At 33.9% G+C, this 17,292-nt stretch overlaps 3 protein-coding genes across 5 annotated transcripts; all 3 read right to left on the bottom strand.

The window, feature by feature from the left end:
* Nucleotides 1-198: 198 nt before the first annotated feature.
* LOC108567448 (ubiquitin conjugation factor E4 B) lies at nucleotides 199-4,902 on the bottom strand. 2 transcript variants are annotated; one of them, XM_017927935.1, is made up of 6 exons: nucleotides 4,501-4,902; nucleotides 3,886-4,221; nucleotides 2,517-3,822; nucleotides 1,981-2,458; nucleotides 763-1,919; nucleotides 199-690 (listed from the first exon to the last, which is right to left on the bottom strand). In XM_017927935.1, exons 1-6 carry the CDS (start codon nucleotides 4,525-4,527, stop codon nucleotides 632-634), a joined length of 3,363 nt encoding a protein of 1,120 aa, XP_017783424.1. In that variant the 5' UTR covers nucleotides 4,528-4,902; the 3' UTR covers nucleotides 199-631. The 2 variants fall into 2 exon arrangements, with proteins under 2 accessions (XP_017783424.1, XP_017783423.1); XM_017927934.1 differs by having other exon boundaries at nucleotides 2,517-4,221.
* A 1,401-nt stretch (nucleotides 4,903-6,303) lies between these two features.
* LOC108567464 (low density lipoprotein receptor adapter protein 1-like) lies at nucleotides 6,304-14,910 on the bottom strand. Its single transcript, XM_017927956.1, has 5 exons — nucleotides 14,495-14,910; nucleotides 8,395-8,484; nucleotides 8,164-8,344; nucleotides 6,586-6,895; nucleotides 6,304-6,525 (listed from the first exon to the last, which is right to left on the bottom strand). The coding sequence occupies exons 1-5, from the start codon at nucleotides 14,538-14,540 to the stop codon at nucleotides 6,448-6,450; spliced, it is 705 nt and encodes a 234-aa protein (XP_017783445.1). The 5' UTR covers nucleotides 14,541-14,910; the 3' UTR covers nucleotides 6,304-6,447.
* A 733-nt stretch (nucleotides 14,911-15,643) lies between these two features.
* Nucleotides 15,644-16,855, bottom strand: LOC108567463 (oocyte zinc finger protein XlCOF15-like). Of its 2 annotated transcripts, XM_017927954.1 has the most exons (3): nucleotides 16,546-16,855; nucleotides 16,368-16,491; nucleotides 15,644-16,301 (listed from the first exon to the last, which is right to left on the bottom strand). In XM_017927954.1, exons 1-3 carry the CDS (start codon nucleotides 16,675-16,677, stop codon nucleotides 15,796-15,798), a joined length of 762 nt encoding a protein of 253 aa, XP_017783443.1. In that variant the 5' UTR covers nucleotides 16,678-16,855; the 3' UTR covers nucleotides 15,644-15,795. The 2 variants fall into 2 exon arrangements, with proteins under 2 accessions (XP_017783443.1, XP_017783442.1); XM_017927953.1 differs by having other exon boundaries at nucleotides 15,644-16,491.
* Nucleotides 16,856-17,292: the final 437 nt, after the last annotated feature.

Below are 17,292 nucleotides of genomic sequence, written 5' to 3' on the forward strand. Positions count from 1 at the left end.
GTCATAGATAAAATCATTTTATATTTTATTTACCTTGCCCTATACAATTTTACATATCTAGTTTTCATATATATATATATTGTACAATCATCATATATTCTTCATATACTATTAATTGCTATTTGTATATACAAAACTTTCAGATGTTTTCATTTCATATAGGAAAGGGAAATAATATACAATCACTGAGGTGATTACATAGAGTACCACATCTTTTATTTATATTTGATACAGTTCATATAAAAAATTTTAAACTTAATGTTTTACCTTACAAAAAACTTACACATACGTAAATAAAATCAAATCTGCACAATTTTCATTGTTCATCTTATCATTATTGGATTTAGCCTATACTACTATAATAAACGCAAGTCTTTCTCAAATCAAATATATACAAAACACAATTATAATTATAATAAATCTATACACAATTTGTAGTTTGTTTCATATTTCTGTTCTGTTTATTTATTACATATATCATTATTTTTTGTTAATTTTTAATTTAAGATTGGCAGTTTCCATTTCACTTTCTTTATTGTTTATGAGGGGGGGAAAAATAATTGTATAAGCCCAAATCACAATTGCACTAAATAAAATATAAATGAAGAAAAAGAGAATTAATTGAAATACCTTAAGTAGATTTGGATCTCTCTGCTTTCCAAGATCTTATCCTCTCCTTCAACTCAGTAGCTGGTGGAAAAAAAAAGAGATAACAAAATTATATTATGATGTTGTGTTATGGAAATGTTCGTTGATATTTACCTGGTACAAGCATGTCTTCAGTCAAATGTTGCCTATTGAAGGGATCAGTGCTGCTATTTAGTAAATGCCTCATTATAACGGAACGGTCCATGATGAGACCACTCGGCAATAGTACAGGATCGGTCATCACAGTCATCATCAAAGGATCTTTGAACTCGTCGGGAGCGTCGTTCATCCAGTCTTCGGATTTCTGATTATCCTCCAGTATCTGTTGTGCCTTCGATGACAGAGTCCTGAATTGCTCCAACTCTACGCCCGACTTTATGGTGGATCTCTCCATCCTGGTCACGGCATCATCGAATAGTTCTCTGCTGAAAGAACGTTCGTCGCCAGCGATTGCCCTTGCAAAATCTTCGCAATCTAAATGCAAATAAATGTCCACGATGTGACTCAAAAGCCATCTCGGTTCCCAGCCGTACTTTTCCGGATTCTTCACCTTGAGATTCTTGCATTTAGGGCCGCATAATTGCGTCAAATTGAAATTCAACATGGAGGCCAGACGGTCGACGAGTTCCGGACGCAGGAACGGTTCCTTGATGTCCGTGGTCAAGTAGTGGAACATGTCGACCGTTTCCCGGGCCAATGTTAAATATGACTTGCATTGCCGCTCATCGGCATTCATTTGGCGCATACGCGTTTGTTGTTGTTCCGAGCTCATTTTGGCCCAGCCTTGTGTGTCTCGTATCAACTCTTGAACTTCGTGGATCCGCTTTAAACTCTCCAAGGACTCGTCCAACAAAAAGGTCGTGTCGTTCATAAGCATGTTTACGAACTTGACAAACTGCTTACCGCTCCGAGACTCGTTTATCAATGCTTGCCTGTGCACCGGAGATACCCACATCCCTTTGAAGATTAAGCTAATGTTGTAGCGAATAGTAAATTTATCGTAAAACTCCGAACTGGATCCAGTCGTTTCAACGTCCGTGTAGAACTTCATCAGCGAACTAGGCAATAGTGTTTGCGAAATTTGATGCGACATTATGCGGTTGTGTAAAGATTCCGTGTTATTCTGCACTTGCGGATTTATGGTGAAAATCACTTCTACGATTTTGGCAATCAAGTACGGGCTTTTAATGCTATTAGAACAGCAAACCATTGCCAATAAAAATGTTATCATGGTGTCTTCCATATTTTCGATGATCACTTTCGGAATAAAACTTGAAAAGATAAACATGTTATAGAAAAGAAGAACAAAAATTTCCAATTTGATATACTCACTGTAACGCAAACAAAAGGAATTCGGCGATGTCCTCAACGTACCACTCCGGAATTGCGGAGAAGACGTTTGGCACATCAGAGTTGTGCGGAAGAGGCAGAGTATTGACGCAAGCTCCCGGTTTTGAATTTGTCAATAGGTATAATAAGTATTCGGCAACTTGTGTGTAGAAGATTAGCGTTCTTCTCATCAGATTTTTATCCAGGACGCCGGTGTCCGCGCAAATTTTCGACTTTGTTAGTTTTTTGTGCTGTTGCTTCCATTTCTTTATGAATAGTTTGTTTCTATTTGCGTACGGAGTATTTTTCCATTGAGCTTCTGAAGCAACAGTATCATCAATCAATTTCTGCAACTCTCTCATAAGACGCAAACGTCTCTGATATTTCTGTAAGGTCGGCATAAGCGCTACATGATGACAATGCAATGTCAAGAACCAGCATTTCGTTGCAAACTTGACTTCGTTCCATTTCTCGCCGTCATCTAAAATTTGAAAAAGTTTAATTTATAATATAATTCATCGTATAGTCGCTATAGTTACCAATTCTTTTTTGCAACCAGTCTGTAACTTCTTGGGAGGTGAACATGACTCGCGTTTCGTTTTTAATGTTGATTAGTGCATTTTCATGGAATGGATACATGAAGTCGATCTTGTCTAACTTAACTTTCACTGCTAACATTTGCATAACGCTCAAGAGATTTAACATAAAACCATCTCCAATCAAAATGCTCTCCTCGATGTGCAATTGGCAACGTTTTTCATTATGTTTTAATACAGTTGCGATATATTTGAGCATTGGTTCTCTGCTGGAGACATTCGCTAGCATTTCGTGGAAAATTTTATACAGATTAACACGAGTGTTCTCCAGTTCTTGTTGAAGTGTGAGATTAATGGTTTTATCACATGCGTATCCCGAGAAGAACCTTTCGGCAACTTTGGGCTCGTCCTCGGCGAACACAGACACCGAGAGGAATGGACCGAAGAACGATTTCAAGACGAATTCGCGACCAACGGAATTGGTGCATAGTTCCGGGTGAAATATTGGCAATTGCGTGATCAACATGCAAAGCGGACGAGCCCCGCACCGAATTTCTGTTAATTCTGAAAGAACTTGGATTGGATAGCGGTGCAAGTTAGCGACGATACTAGAGTATTTCATCAAAGTATGCGTTCCTAATAATATAGGCATAAATATAACATTGAACAATGGCACATCCATATGCGTGCGAAGAACCAGCTCCGTTAAATAGCCACGTGGCAGAGTTTGATGGACCAATGGTCGAACTAGTAACGGCATTTCCCTCTTCATCTCTTCGGACGAAGAAAAACATTCGCGCATTAACAAAACAGAGTGATGAATGATTTGCGATCGGAGATCGCTCAATAATTCGCTGTACGGAGGAATGCTGGACTTCTTAGGATGGTTTCTTTCCTCCACGTTAACACGAACATAACATTCCATGAGGTAGTTAAAGGCTTGGCTCTTAGTTTCCAGATCTCCTACAGTTGACTTGACCAATTCTCCTCGAGTGTCGATGGGACTTGATGAGCTTGAGCTCACAGTGTTGCCTGGACTAGCATTTGTTTCATATTCTAAGTCGCTTTGTAAATTCTGAGCATTTCCTTCCATTATTCTAAATATTACTTCTGTTACACTCTGAGAAATAATATCTGCATATACAGTAGTTGATTTATCTTTCAGTGCTTCAGCAGTTTGAGGCAAATAAAGTGGATCTGCTTCCTTAAAACTGCAGAGCAATACTCTTGCAATGGCGTTCATCAGCTGCTCTTCAGTCATCTCCGTCGATGATGATGTTCTTTGTCTCCTGGAATCCCCCTCCTCCACCTCCATATTTTCAATACCAGAATCAATATCTGTATTACCACCACCAACTTTTTCACCACTCACCTCGTCTACTTCCATATGTATGGAACTGGTTTCTGAGTCACTTCTCTGAGGCGGTGGTCTAGTTCTGGTTCTACTGCCACAAGCCACTCCGATATCAATTGGCTTGCTTGGCACCTGAAAGACATTCTCATACTTTCGTGTAATGTCTTCCTTCATCTCCACATTCATCGGACATTCAATTTCTAAAGCTGCTTCACCATTGTTGCCCTCCTTTTGCTGCACCCCAATGTTATTGTTAGGGCTTTGAGAAATTGGAGTTGCTGGAGGTGATGTAGATGTTGAGGTTCCACCAAAACCAGCACTCCCACCCAATCGTGCCAATCTTCTTTTGCGAATCTAAAAATATGGAGTCACAAAAACATTTAAAATAATACACAAAGGAAAACAATGCAAGCAATGTATAAATAAGTTTATGCATGAAATGATTTGCAAAATGCAACATGTCTTGAAGTAAAACATCCAAATCATGCAGTAACAACAAGATGGCTTTTACTGCATTTTCAGAAAACATCCACATCCACAATGTGTGAACAAGCTTCTTCTTGTTTTTTTTTTTTTTTTGGAAAATTTTCAACATGCAATGTAAATAATTTTGAATGAATTGCAGATGCTTACCTCTTCCTGCGTGAGTTCGCTGCTCATCTTCCGTTTGTTCGTGATGCCGTTCTTTGTATTTATCTTGGGATAAACAAAAACGAAACCAAGCTGCTGTGAAAGGTGCCAAATTGTAAACTGTATCTACCTATCTGAGGTCTTCTGTGCAACGAAACGATCAAATAAAACAAACTGTGGGCTTCGCGTCCATTCGGCGCGCACTTCTTTATCAAAATAATAATTAAAAAAAACACAACCACATACAAAACAGTGGACAAGACATAGACGTCAAAAAAGTCAGTCACCTCTAAACAGCTGAGAGCAAGCGTACTACCTTCACTCAGAATGGTTCAACTCAGTATGCAGGAGCATTGCATGAGCACAGTCTAACCAAGGCTACTGGCTTTGTTTTCAGATCGGCGGCCATCCTTTCTGACGCAAAACATACTGCTGCAGTACTATGTAGGCAACACTATCTGCACAACCCTCATAATGACTTGCTATGATGACTAGTCAAATTTTCTGTTCTCTTTCCTTCGTACATTACACCGAGCAATTCCACAATACAAAATTGCATTCTAAACAAATTTCATAACTTCGATTGCATTCATAATTCAACAAATTCATATATTATATAAACAAACTCATTAATATAACGCCCACTCATTTTCAAAAATGAAATGCAACCCAATTAGCAAGGACCTTTGCAAAAATTACTTAAAATATTTATACTTTGCAATTAATATTTTATGATAGACACATTGACGATGAATAATGTAATAATTAAGCACAATTGTTGAAAAATATGAATTTAATAATATTTTATATGTTTTCTTGGTAATATATGCATTAGGACACCTTTCACATTATTAGAAATGTTTGGAATTGTACAAATACAAAATGTCTTTTAAATCACAACATTACTTAAAACAACAACATTGCTAAATCTACTCAAATAAACTTTAACTATAATTGAAAGTTTGCAAAATTTACTATTACTTAATAAAAATTATTACTAAAGAAAAAATGCATCAGAACTATCAATAATTTAAAATAAACAAACTTAAGATATTCAATACCGGTCGATAGTCACTTTGGAAATAAAACTCTTAATAAATTTATATTGTTGTTTTCTAAATAGCGTTCTTATTACAAATTTTATAGCTTGTATATCATTCAGTATTGATAGTCATATTAATTTGTTTTGTCTGCGTTTTGGATTAACGTGTTGTTGAAAATGCAGCAGCTGCTTGTTTTTTTTTTTTGGAGAATTATGATTCGGAATGAATGATTTCAGCAAACGCGTCTCAAAAATCAATATTGAATGATACTCCCTCGGACTGCGAATGCGGTGATCAATATCCTCCAGGGGTATTTTTCCCAAGCTGCTTAAAGTTGGTGCTGCAAGTCAAACGAGTTTGCCAGGAGGGTGTGGCAGATACCTCAAAGACCGAACAATTATGCCTCGTACATTTTTTTTTGTTAAATATACGATTATGTCTAGTCTAGCAATATTTGCATCAGAAAAACTAGTTGCCATACTTGTAGTATTGACAATGAACATCAATACAAGTAAATTGTTTTTTCAAATTCTTAATTATTAAAAGCAATGTCTTTGCTATATCGTAAAACAACTTTCATATACAAATAGCTTTAACGTAAAAGTACAATTTTTTAATTGCATTTACATGTAAATTCTTATCGAATCCTCTTTTCTATATATTGTATACGTATCATGTTCAAGGGTGTTTATAGGGATTAAATAAACCAATATTGTTTTGTAGATTATATTAATATTATTTGATATAAAAATAATTTCTCTTGTCTTCTAAATATAAATACGTTTCGATTGGCTCGTCAATTAAATTTTACGTACGTTATAATGCGAGAGACATATGTAAACTTTAAATTATTAACTAAAAACGAACATTAAGAGTAAAGGTGATTAAGGAGTAAATGCAGAAAGCTTCAAACGACGATCAAGTCCACGTCCTTGTTGAAACTGTGGTGGCTCGGAGAAGCGCTGAAGTCATCTTCGAACGAGACCTAAAGTAAAATACAAGTAATATTATTAATGATGTATTATGGTTAGTAAGGGATTCTTACCCATGGGTTTTGCTGTTGTTGATTAGCTAGAGAAGATTCATCGAGATCAATTAAATGCTGCAACGTGTTATCATTATTTTCCTTGGCCGTTTCCTCTTGATCGGCGATTTGCGCAAATTCCCTTGTCGATGGCAATATCCGCCAGGCAGCGTAAGCCGTGCTGAAGGCGTGTGCAACGGACAACGTTACAGTTTCAGCGATTTTGCGTTTCGAGCACAAAAATGCGTGGCATTCCGTCGTTTCGTTGTTGTCTGTCGAGATGAAGGAGAATACTTGACGATGGGACGCGTCCGTAGAACAATTTGAAATTCTGCAAATAAAATCAATCAAATATATTAAATTGAAACAAATATTCTTACTCATTATTGGAAAAATACACTATTAGTGCGATTAATGGAAAAACAAATAAATGTAAAACACCGAAAAAATAGTATGTTCGTGTCTGATGAGAGTAAAGCGATTATTAGAAGTGCAAACAAATAGAAAAAAGTAACGTGTGTAAAATAAAAGAAACTTCGCGGTTTCATTTCAAGGAGTTTAAAAACATTGATTGAGTGGATGTATGAGTAAACCGTTTAAAATATTTAATAGACTGAGGAAAATTTACTGCAAGAGTTCAATTGAATGAATGCAGAGCGTTTCGATCAATCATATAGTTGAATTAAGATTGCTTGATAAAATTACGTATAATTCGATAAAAATTAACTGTATCTTTGCAATAACGCAATAAATCTAGAAAATATCTTTAATTCAAGGCATAAATATGAATTTATTCGTAACAATCATTCTTTCGTAAAAAGAGATTTTATTGAAAAAAAAGAAGTTATGTAAAACAGGAAATCGAAAAGTTAGATTCTGAAGTAAAAATATTGGAAATTGTATTACGTGTAAACAATTTAGTAGAACGTGGAAAATGAAACCAATGAAAGCAGATCGTTTCTAATAATCGTTTGGTCGAGTTACTCAATGTTTGTTGAAGTAATTTAATTTTATTTTTTTTTATATATTTGTTCAATTTATATATTTTACGTTGGTCTCACCTTTCTTCATTAATTTCAGTGATTATTCATCAAACTAGTACTTGCAGTTAAAAAAAGTACATGTCAAGTATCAAGTATTGACTTAATATATTTAGTGTGCTTTATAAAGCTTATTTTGTAACTACAGTGGAACTTTGCTTAACGAGTTTAATCCGTTACAAAATTTCCGGATTTTTACTAGTATACTGAAACATATTCAAAAATACACATAATATGTGTACACAAGTTTTAAAAATGATGTAGGGTCTTCTCTTCTCATCGTCAATCGTTATGCAAAACGTCGCTCGTTAAGCGAGTTATTTTTCTTACAATTCACTTTGCTCGTTATGCGAGATGCTCGTTACGCAAGGTTCCACTGTACGTGCTATTTATCAAGTGTAAACTATTGAGAATCAGGCTTAAGTTATTTTTAGGAGTTGAGATGCCTCAATAAGGAGTTATTGATCATAAGTAAAGTACTTTAAAGGAGAAAAAGTAATTATGAAATCTTTGAAAAGTGAAATCACCTTGATGATAAAAAGCTATCAATTTGCTTTACCTATAAATGGAGACTTTGAACATGTCATTTCCTTGGAGATCGGTGACTGCTATCCCCTTCAAGGAGATATTCAAATTGACAGGCGTCAACTTTTTCCTCGAAGCTTTGGCGACTTTCAATATACTCTTAACAGCCTCCGGTCCAATTTTCTCCCCGATCACCTTCTCCACGACAGTATTTCCTATAGAAACAGAGTATTAACAAATTACAGAAAACATTTAGGATATTTACCTAAATATTTGAGTTTGAATGTGACAACATCATTGTCAACCTCGACGTCCTCTTCTCTACAATTTTGCAAAGCCAGCTCCTCGGATAATTCTGTAAAAATAAAAAGATGCGTTACAAATGAGGAAACATGGATTAAACTTTGATCATCTGCGTATTAGACGGAGATCCAATGCGCAATTGTAATTTCGTTATTTCATTCGGGAATGTTGTGATTGCAACCAAATAGATAACGTCGAAAATTGATTTTACTTAGAAGTTATGTTGTTATTATTATTAATATTTTTTTGTGTGCTCTGTGCAATCTCGAAACGCAAGTACATGGATATTAAAGACGTACTATTGAACGATATTAACCGTGACCCGAGCAACAATAACATGTATCCGTCTAGGCGATAACCCTTCGGAAAACGCGCCATCCATATCGCATCGAGTCAAATGAAATTATTTGCATAATTAATAATTAATTGATACTTTAATTTTAGGCGCAATCGAAGCCAAAAAAAAACAGCAAATGGAATCGCAGACGCCGCATGTTTTCTTTCTAAAATAAAATACAAAATAAATAGAAGGAAATTAGCAAAACGCGTATCGAAATAAAGTTGTTGTTGTTGTTGTTTCTTTCTTTCTGCAAGATTTCTCGTTGGCGCCAGTTGCTGCATATAAATATTATGACACGAGGCCGTTTCCGAAATCTCTTCATCTAACTCGTGCACATTTCGCTTCCATACAAACACACACACACATATATTTAATTTTGTTCGAAGCTCTTCTATTTTCGGTTTTTACGCGCAATCAATCGCAAAGCCAAATGTGAACGATCCGATGCAACAACACGAGCGGCGTTGTTTATTTAATTACTTGTTTATATTCTTGTGTTCATACGTATCTTTTATGTCCGTGCAATTAATTAAAGACCATATTTTGTGTTTCGTATCTTTGCATCGATCCATGTCAATATTCAATTTGCATATGCAAGTTATTTGCGTCAACTGCATAAAAATAATAAATCGTACTTTTCGCAGGGAAAAACAAAATCGAGCAAATAAACAGTGGACGAGGAAAACACACAAATCTAGGATTAGAATTCAATTTCGTGCACGGCTCAGCAATTGTTCTGTTTACATTTATTTTTAGAATTTTCAATTCGTCTCGGAATCGTTTCGAACTTGCAGATAATCGCGTTTTATGTTCTCGGTTAATTAATTTATCAGCTTTATTAACAACACTTTCGCAAGGCACTCGAAATATCCGGCTAGGCAACAGTTTATTAATTTCGACCTGCCATGCATGACTTTTTGTTATTTGCAAACAAAAACACACATAATTTTGAGAAATCTACGAATTAAGAAATAACGCAATAGAATGAAAAACCTCACTTTACAACATACGTAATTTGTGTAATATTATAACTGCATTAAACAAAATTTTTGATATTAGCATAAACTTCTTTCTACTTCAAATATAGTTTGTAGACAATTTGTATCATCACAGCAAATAATCTTCCAAAAATTAGATTATCTAAAATGGAAATAATATATAATTACTAAATTAGATCGATCTACGTTGTTTAAATCTTTAAAGGGTGTATTAAAAGCTACGAGAAGAGAAAAGTGATTGGATTATGAAAGTTTACTTAATTTATTTTCGCAATTATCTAAAGAAACTTAATTGTATCAATACAATCTATGTTCTAGTAGAAATGAAATTCCAAGGAGAAGTAATGATAATTACATTTTTTAAAAACTGAAACCGCAAATATCAATCATGTGAGAAAACCTTGGTTTTCATAAACGAACAAGGAACAAATAAATAACTAAATGCTAGATTTTTGATACAAATATAATTAATATTACGAAATTCTACGTATTTACATCATTTTCCCCCAATTATTTTCGAAAATGCTAAGTTTTTTGTAAATATCTCGAAAACGGTGCAACTTTTTATATATTACGTATTTATATTTGATTAAGTAGTAAGGGGTCATCTATTGCGCTTAATTTGATATATTCTTTGTTGCGTAAGATTAAATATTTTTTCATGTTTTAGCTAATTAATTAACACTAATTGCGTCAATAATTGAATATATAAAAGATCACAATATCCTGCATAAATGAAGGTAAGTCTTCATACAAAATAAAACTAAGATTGAAGTTAAAACCAGTTGGATTAATTGAACGCTCTCAAAAAAAAAACAACCCAGACGAGGTTCTAAAAAAAAGAGATATTGATTTTACGCTCTCTTCGGTCGTTCGGGGGGTGCTAAAATGCAAGTTTCCGGTTAACTGGGAATACTGAGAAAATGATACCTATTTTCCTATTTCCACGTCAGGTGTCAGGTGCTAAATGTGAACAATATATATATGTATTCTTATGAATGGAAAAAATGATTTATGATGACCTTTTTAGGCTCCGAACTTGAGGATTTGCGGACATTCTCGGTCGCAGAGTACCGAGAAGGACGAATCGATGGTACACTTAGGCCCGGTTCTCCAGTTGGCAACCTTTTCTTCTCTTTTTTTTTGTTGCTCTATACTTAAGTGTAATAAGAAGGAGAGATGCTCTAGCTCGTAATTTCTTCGCGGAGACCAGACACCGGTTTCGAACAATGAGCCGATGAATATAATACAACAACAACAAAAAAAGATATACTGTAATGAAACATTATAAACAATTGACGATAATTGTCTTTTCACGGCCAAAGAGTTGCGTCACACAATGCACCTGCATCGCCGCAATCTCACTAACAAATTAAATCATTCCGTTTCTTTCTTCTTTCTCCGAACATTACGCATGCAAATTCATTCGACGCTAAGAACATTTAATAGTGTAATAATAATTATATACGCAGATAATAGTTATTTTACGTTATTAGATAATCTACTTTCTGACAATTAAATCAACATTCATTCACTATTATATAATAAAATAGATTTATTAAGATTTTTGTTTATCTATTACATTTATTGACTATAAAAGTTAGTGAAGTTGGATGTAACTGCAACAGATGTAAATGATCTACTTGAAGTCAACGTGGAATAAATCACGAATGAAGACCCCTTAGAAATGCAAGAGAAAGCTGAATAGGAAGAAGATATTGCAACTGAAACTCCTGTTCATTCTTTCACTATTAAAAGCCTTGACGAAGAATTGCAACACGTCAAAAAGGCAATTGAAACTTTCAATTGTAATACACAATGTTTAAACAATTACCAAAATTTTAAAGAAAAAAACTAGTATAACAGTTATTAACAAAAAAGATACTTGGATTAAATCATTTTTATTAGATATTTCACTAAATTAAACAAAGAATAAGAACTTTAAGAATTGAGTACAGTCAATAATAAATGTAGATATGTTTTTAATAAACGATGTAAGAAAATTATCTTAACAAAATAACTTTTGTACTTAAAAAGTATTTAGGTCAAAACAATTTTCATCTTGTACAATCATACGTTGTTTAAAATAATCAATGATTAAATATTGATTTACAATAATCTTTTATATTTTCGAAATTATAATGAGATTATTTTAGCATTAAAAGCTGATATTGTTTATTTATAGTAACCATTATTTATAATTGCATAATTAAGAGAGTATTTGAAGAATTCGCAGAAGGCAATTTGCGTTTATCATTGGCTGATACGACGTGGTTACCATGGGAGTTAATTTATCGCATATACTGAATACTTATTGACAATTTAGATTTCCAAAAAAAAAAAGTTCGTAATCATATTAAGAAAGTTACGTTTGATGAGAAATCTATAATATATATTTTATATAACATATCTTAATAAAGCAAACTTGAAATAAGTCTATTTATAGCTTACAACTCGAGTGATAACATGTATGTCTGATTACTTATAATTTTTTTTTTTATTATTCATTAATACAGTAGATCCTGTTTTTGTGCGATCTTTTTTTATGCGGTATATGAAATCCAACCAATTGCAACGACACCATTGTAATGTTTTCTATGTACAGCCAGCTCAAACGATTCTGTTAATCGAGTTTGAACCAATTCATCACAAGAAGATGCCCGTTTTGAATTATCACGAGTAGCAGTGAATTATGTATGTGAATTTTTGAAAATTTCTCCATATGTACAATGAGAAATTAAATATTTTAAAATGTTTCCATGCATAATTTAATTATTTATTTTGTTTGGATGCAAGTTTTGTTTTTTCTCATGTATTTCGTAAATCTTTGCGATTCTAAGCATAAAATCCATCGCATAAAAATAGTTTCTGTAGTTCTAATGTATTATTTAAAGTTATTTGATATATGTAAGAATTTATAAAAAATTCTAATATTTTTTTGTGCGTTTTTTTTTCTGCGGTCTACCTATCTACTGCACAAAAACAGGTTTTACTGTACAATCACTTAAAATTATTATATTATATATATGGACAGAAACAATTTATGTGATTTTAATAAATGTGTAAATAATTAGTTTAATAAATTTACATATTATTGAATTGAATCTAATTACAATTAACAATAATGTTCAACTTTGTAATTGAAATAAATTGAATATAATGTGTCAAATTAACAATTCTATGATAATTTAAAAAATAATATTTAAATAATTACTTTGCTAAATTGATCTAATTTGAATGTATGTTAAATTTACATATTAATTAAATCTAGTTTCATAAATGATTAATTTAAAATAAATTTTATAATTATTTACTATAATTTGTTAAAGTGATAAGTCTATGCCAATTTAAATCGAAATTTCTGTACAAATAAGTGTGTGATCAAAAGATAATCTTTCAATGAAGAGTTTGAAACTTGATAGGTAAGTTACATCATAAATATTCTCTTATTTGTGATGCAATAAGAACTACATCGTCGATTGAAAGTAATTTAAAATTATTAATAGAAATTGTGTTTTAAATATGTTATTCGAAGTTAAAGCTGTGAGTATTGATGATTGTACCAGTTTTCTTTTCTTTTATTATTGAAGAAAATTAGCGCGCGCGCGTGTAGAATGCGTTCAAACGTAATTGCGAATGCGTTTTAGGCGAATCCAGTTCGTCTGGAGGAGATCTGGTTTATGGGGTAATTGCAGCAGTACGTACAGCTGAGCAGCCGCGTTGAGCCGAAAATTACCTCGGCCAGGTACTGTTTCTTCTTGATAAGTCGAGAATGACCGCAGCTTCATTCGATATTGCATGATGGGTTTTCTTCTTTGTCCTTTTCGTATGATGCAAGTGCACGTCGGGCTTACCTCAGACGTCCGTCCTGCTTCGCGTTCCGCGCCGTATCATTAAGCAATTTCTCCGCGAAAAGTATAACTCTGGCGCATAATAATTGCGTTGAATGATAGAAAAACCATTACTGGAAAAATTAACAGAGAAAAAGGAATGCTTTATAATCCGTAATTATGAATTGGATTGCGTTCGGCGAGCGTTCATTGCAGAATCATACCAATTGATACTCATTAACGGATTTGCATATATGGTCAAATCGATTAAATCCGCTTGGATATTGTTATCATTTCCGCAACTTTCACTTAAACGAACCAGCGTCAATAATATTACCACCGAAATCTATCGGAATGCGCACTCAGACGAACAATGAATGACAAAGCGTGTATTTTGCATAATGCTTTTATTTTCAATGCAATTTTAAGTAAACGTTTCCTATTATCCAACATTCTGGTATTTATAAGGAAATACCAATTCGAAAATATGATTTTTCTCCAAATAAACAAGTGCTGCGTTGAATCGTTCCAAGTTCGTACTTGTATTTGAAATGCCCGCATCGATGAAGTGAAATAGCGTCAGTTAGAAACCTGGATTGGAAAATTTTCTAATGCGCGTTTATCAACTTTAAGCTCTATATTTAGAGGCCGGATTGATCGAAAGAGAAATTAATTAATTAAGTTGAAAATTGTTCCTTCGGGCGATAACTTTTACACAATTTGCATTGATAAGGACGCGCACCGGGGGCATAAGGCCAGAGACAAAATTGAATTTGGCTTAGGAACAGAATTTTCGGTTTGTTTATTGCCTAGGAACGGACGGCGCTAAGTTACATCATGCAGAAGCAACAGATTAAATTTGCAGGTGTAAATGGATAATTTATGGATACTTACTTTTGTGCTTGGAGCCCACTTTCCACATGCTCTTTAAAAACGACATTGTTTCAAACAAAACAAAAATTTAAAAGTAGTATTTGCAATGACGCGAATTGAACGATCCTCGAGAAGTGTATGTGTAGTAATGTTGTTGTAGTATGTATGTAAACTTTGAACGACCGATCTCGGAGAGTGCACGTCTTTTCGTTGGCGCGGCTCGATTGATTTTACCGATTTCTCGTAACGCGAAACTCTCGCGGACTTCTTTAAAGCAGCGAAATGAACATAATAAGAGAGAAAAAAAGAAGAGGAGAATTGAAACAGAAAAATAACACACACACTCTCAGTGTACGCGATTTTATTTATGTTGACCGAACGGACGCAAACAGCGGTCGCATCAACAGTCGTGTTGAAATTGTTGCTCGCGACTTTTATCTTTTTCTTCGTTGATAACGCGAAAAATCGAAAAGCGGAAACATTTCGATGAGATACAAACTATTCGAGACGCATTCGAAGAACACAACAAGGATTATTACTTTTAGAACGGCTTCTCGTCCGTTCATTAATGATGATTATTATTAATAGATGCCATAGTAACATTAATCTCATTTTTTCTCTCTTCAAGTTCAATGCTTTGGCGAAAGGAGATATAAACCGTTTCACATGCGACACTTCACACATATATTTATATATTATTATTATATATATATTTTTGTTTGTTGTTGTTTCCTCTTAAGATTTATTGTAAAGCACAAAGTTTCGATTGTATAATATATTTGTTTGTACATTTTAATCCTAATTGTATTAGTAATTACATCAAAACTATATGTTGCTATTAGTGTTATTTGATCTTGCTTTAATATTAATATTATTCTTATTATATTATATATGTATATATAACTATTGAAAAAAAAATCTTATTTGATATTATAACATATCAAATGCAATTATTGTGTGGATGGTATGAAAATATTCCTATTTTACTTTCAGCCACAATCACTCTATTTAATAATAAATAAATATAATGTATATTGCAATGAAAGAAAGAATTATTTACAAAATAAATATTGCATCTAAACTGTTACACATGATAAAGCCTACTTATATTATTTACAACTTACAACTTGATTCCTTTTACTTAATATAATATATATTAGGGAAAAAAACTAAAAAAAAAAAATTGTAATTGTGCCTTTCTGTATGTTAAGTTTGTTTTGTTTTTCTTTTTTTTTACCTCACATTTAGAGCTACTTATTTACAGTACCATTAAATGCCAAATTTTTCCTTCTCTTTTTCGTTTTAACTTTTTTCATTTCAACTCATTTATTGAGTAAATGCGACTTAAAAGACGCACTAGCCGCCAAGTTTCTTTGATGATTCAAGGAACCGTGGAAGGGATCTTGCGAGTGAGCTCTGTAGTGATGCCGGATTAGGTAGGAGTCTTTAGCGAAGGCGCGACCACAGACGGTGCATTCAAAGTGTCTATCTGAATTGTGTGATCGCAAATGGAGGGCGTACTGAGTCTTTGAAGTGAACGTCATTTGACACTGGTCACAGGAGATTGGTCTGTCAGAGACGTGCGACCATCTATGAGCTATAACGTAGCTCTTGACTGCAAATCTCTTGTCGCACACCTCGCATGCATAGGGTCTCTCTCCAGTATGCACACGTTTGTGGGTGTTCAGGCTAGATTTCTGTGTGAATCTCTTTTGGCATTGATCGCATTGAAATGGCCTCTCTCCAGTGTGCACTCTCATGTGAACCTCCAGGTAGGGCTTACGGCAAAAGGCAGCCTCGCACAGGGAGCATTGAAATGGTTTGTTCCCTGAATGCAATTTCATATGAACATAGTAACTTGATGATGATGATAAAACTTTGCCGCAAATCTTACAGCTCTGCATCTTGGAATTGCTGGTGCCCTCCCCTGTGCTCATGTTGCTCTCACTCATTGTCTCATCCTTAATATCGCATCTAGCAATTGTAGATGCATCTTCCCGGTGCAAGTCTAAATTTAGCTGGAATCATAAATTAGTGAACATCTCATCATCAAAGAACCAAGGTATAATTACATGATCAGTGCCAGGTCTGTAGTCATTGGCCATAACATCTAAAGTTGGTGGGATCACTGATTGATAAAAGGCAAGGGGCTCTGCTTTGATTTGGTGATGATCAAAAATACTGTGATTCATAATAGGCAACATTTTATGTCTTTGATTGCACACATTTATCCGCGCCCTACGTGAAATAACTTTTAGTTAACAGTTCAAACTCATTTAACGTCACTTCAATCGACCAATTGTTTATAATTTCTTTTGACAGTTTTTAAAATACAATAAATATAAATAACTCGAAGCTGTCACAGGACGACTAGCGACCCCTACGAACTCGACAGTATTACCAACCGCTCAACACGTGCCTATTAATAATTCTTATAAGAATATCATTTCATACCCTTATTATATCATACTACATATCATCATCTCAAAAATACTATTACTCAATACAATAGCCTATACTTTAATATCCATTTTATAGAATTATATAACGATTTGGTTTATGCAACCAAATACACATTCGTTATCCAGAGGTTCTCAAAAAGTTCACATAAGAATATAGTGGAACCTCGCTTAACGAGCACCTCGCAGAACGAGCATTTTGCTTAACGAGCAAAATGAATGAATTAACGAGCAACGTTTCGCATAACGAGTGACGATGAGAAGAGAAGTCCCGGATTGCGCGCCTTCACATCATTTTTAAAATTTATATTAACCATTATCGATTTTCTTTGTTTAAATATAAAAAGTTCAGTTTGAGTC

Source organism: Nicrophorus vespilloides, unplaced genomic scaffold (assembly GCF_001412225.1).
Source record: "Nicrophorus vespilloides isolate i.1.1-1 unplaced genomic scaffold, Nicve_v1.0, whole genome shotgun sequence".
NCBI classification, from domain to species: Eukaryota; Metazoa; Arthropoda; class Insecta; order Coleoptera; family Silphidae; genus Nicrophorus; species Nicrophorus vespilloides.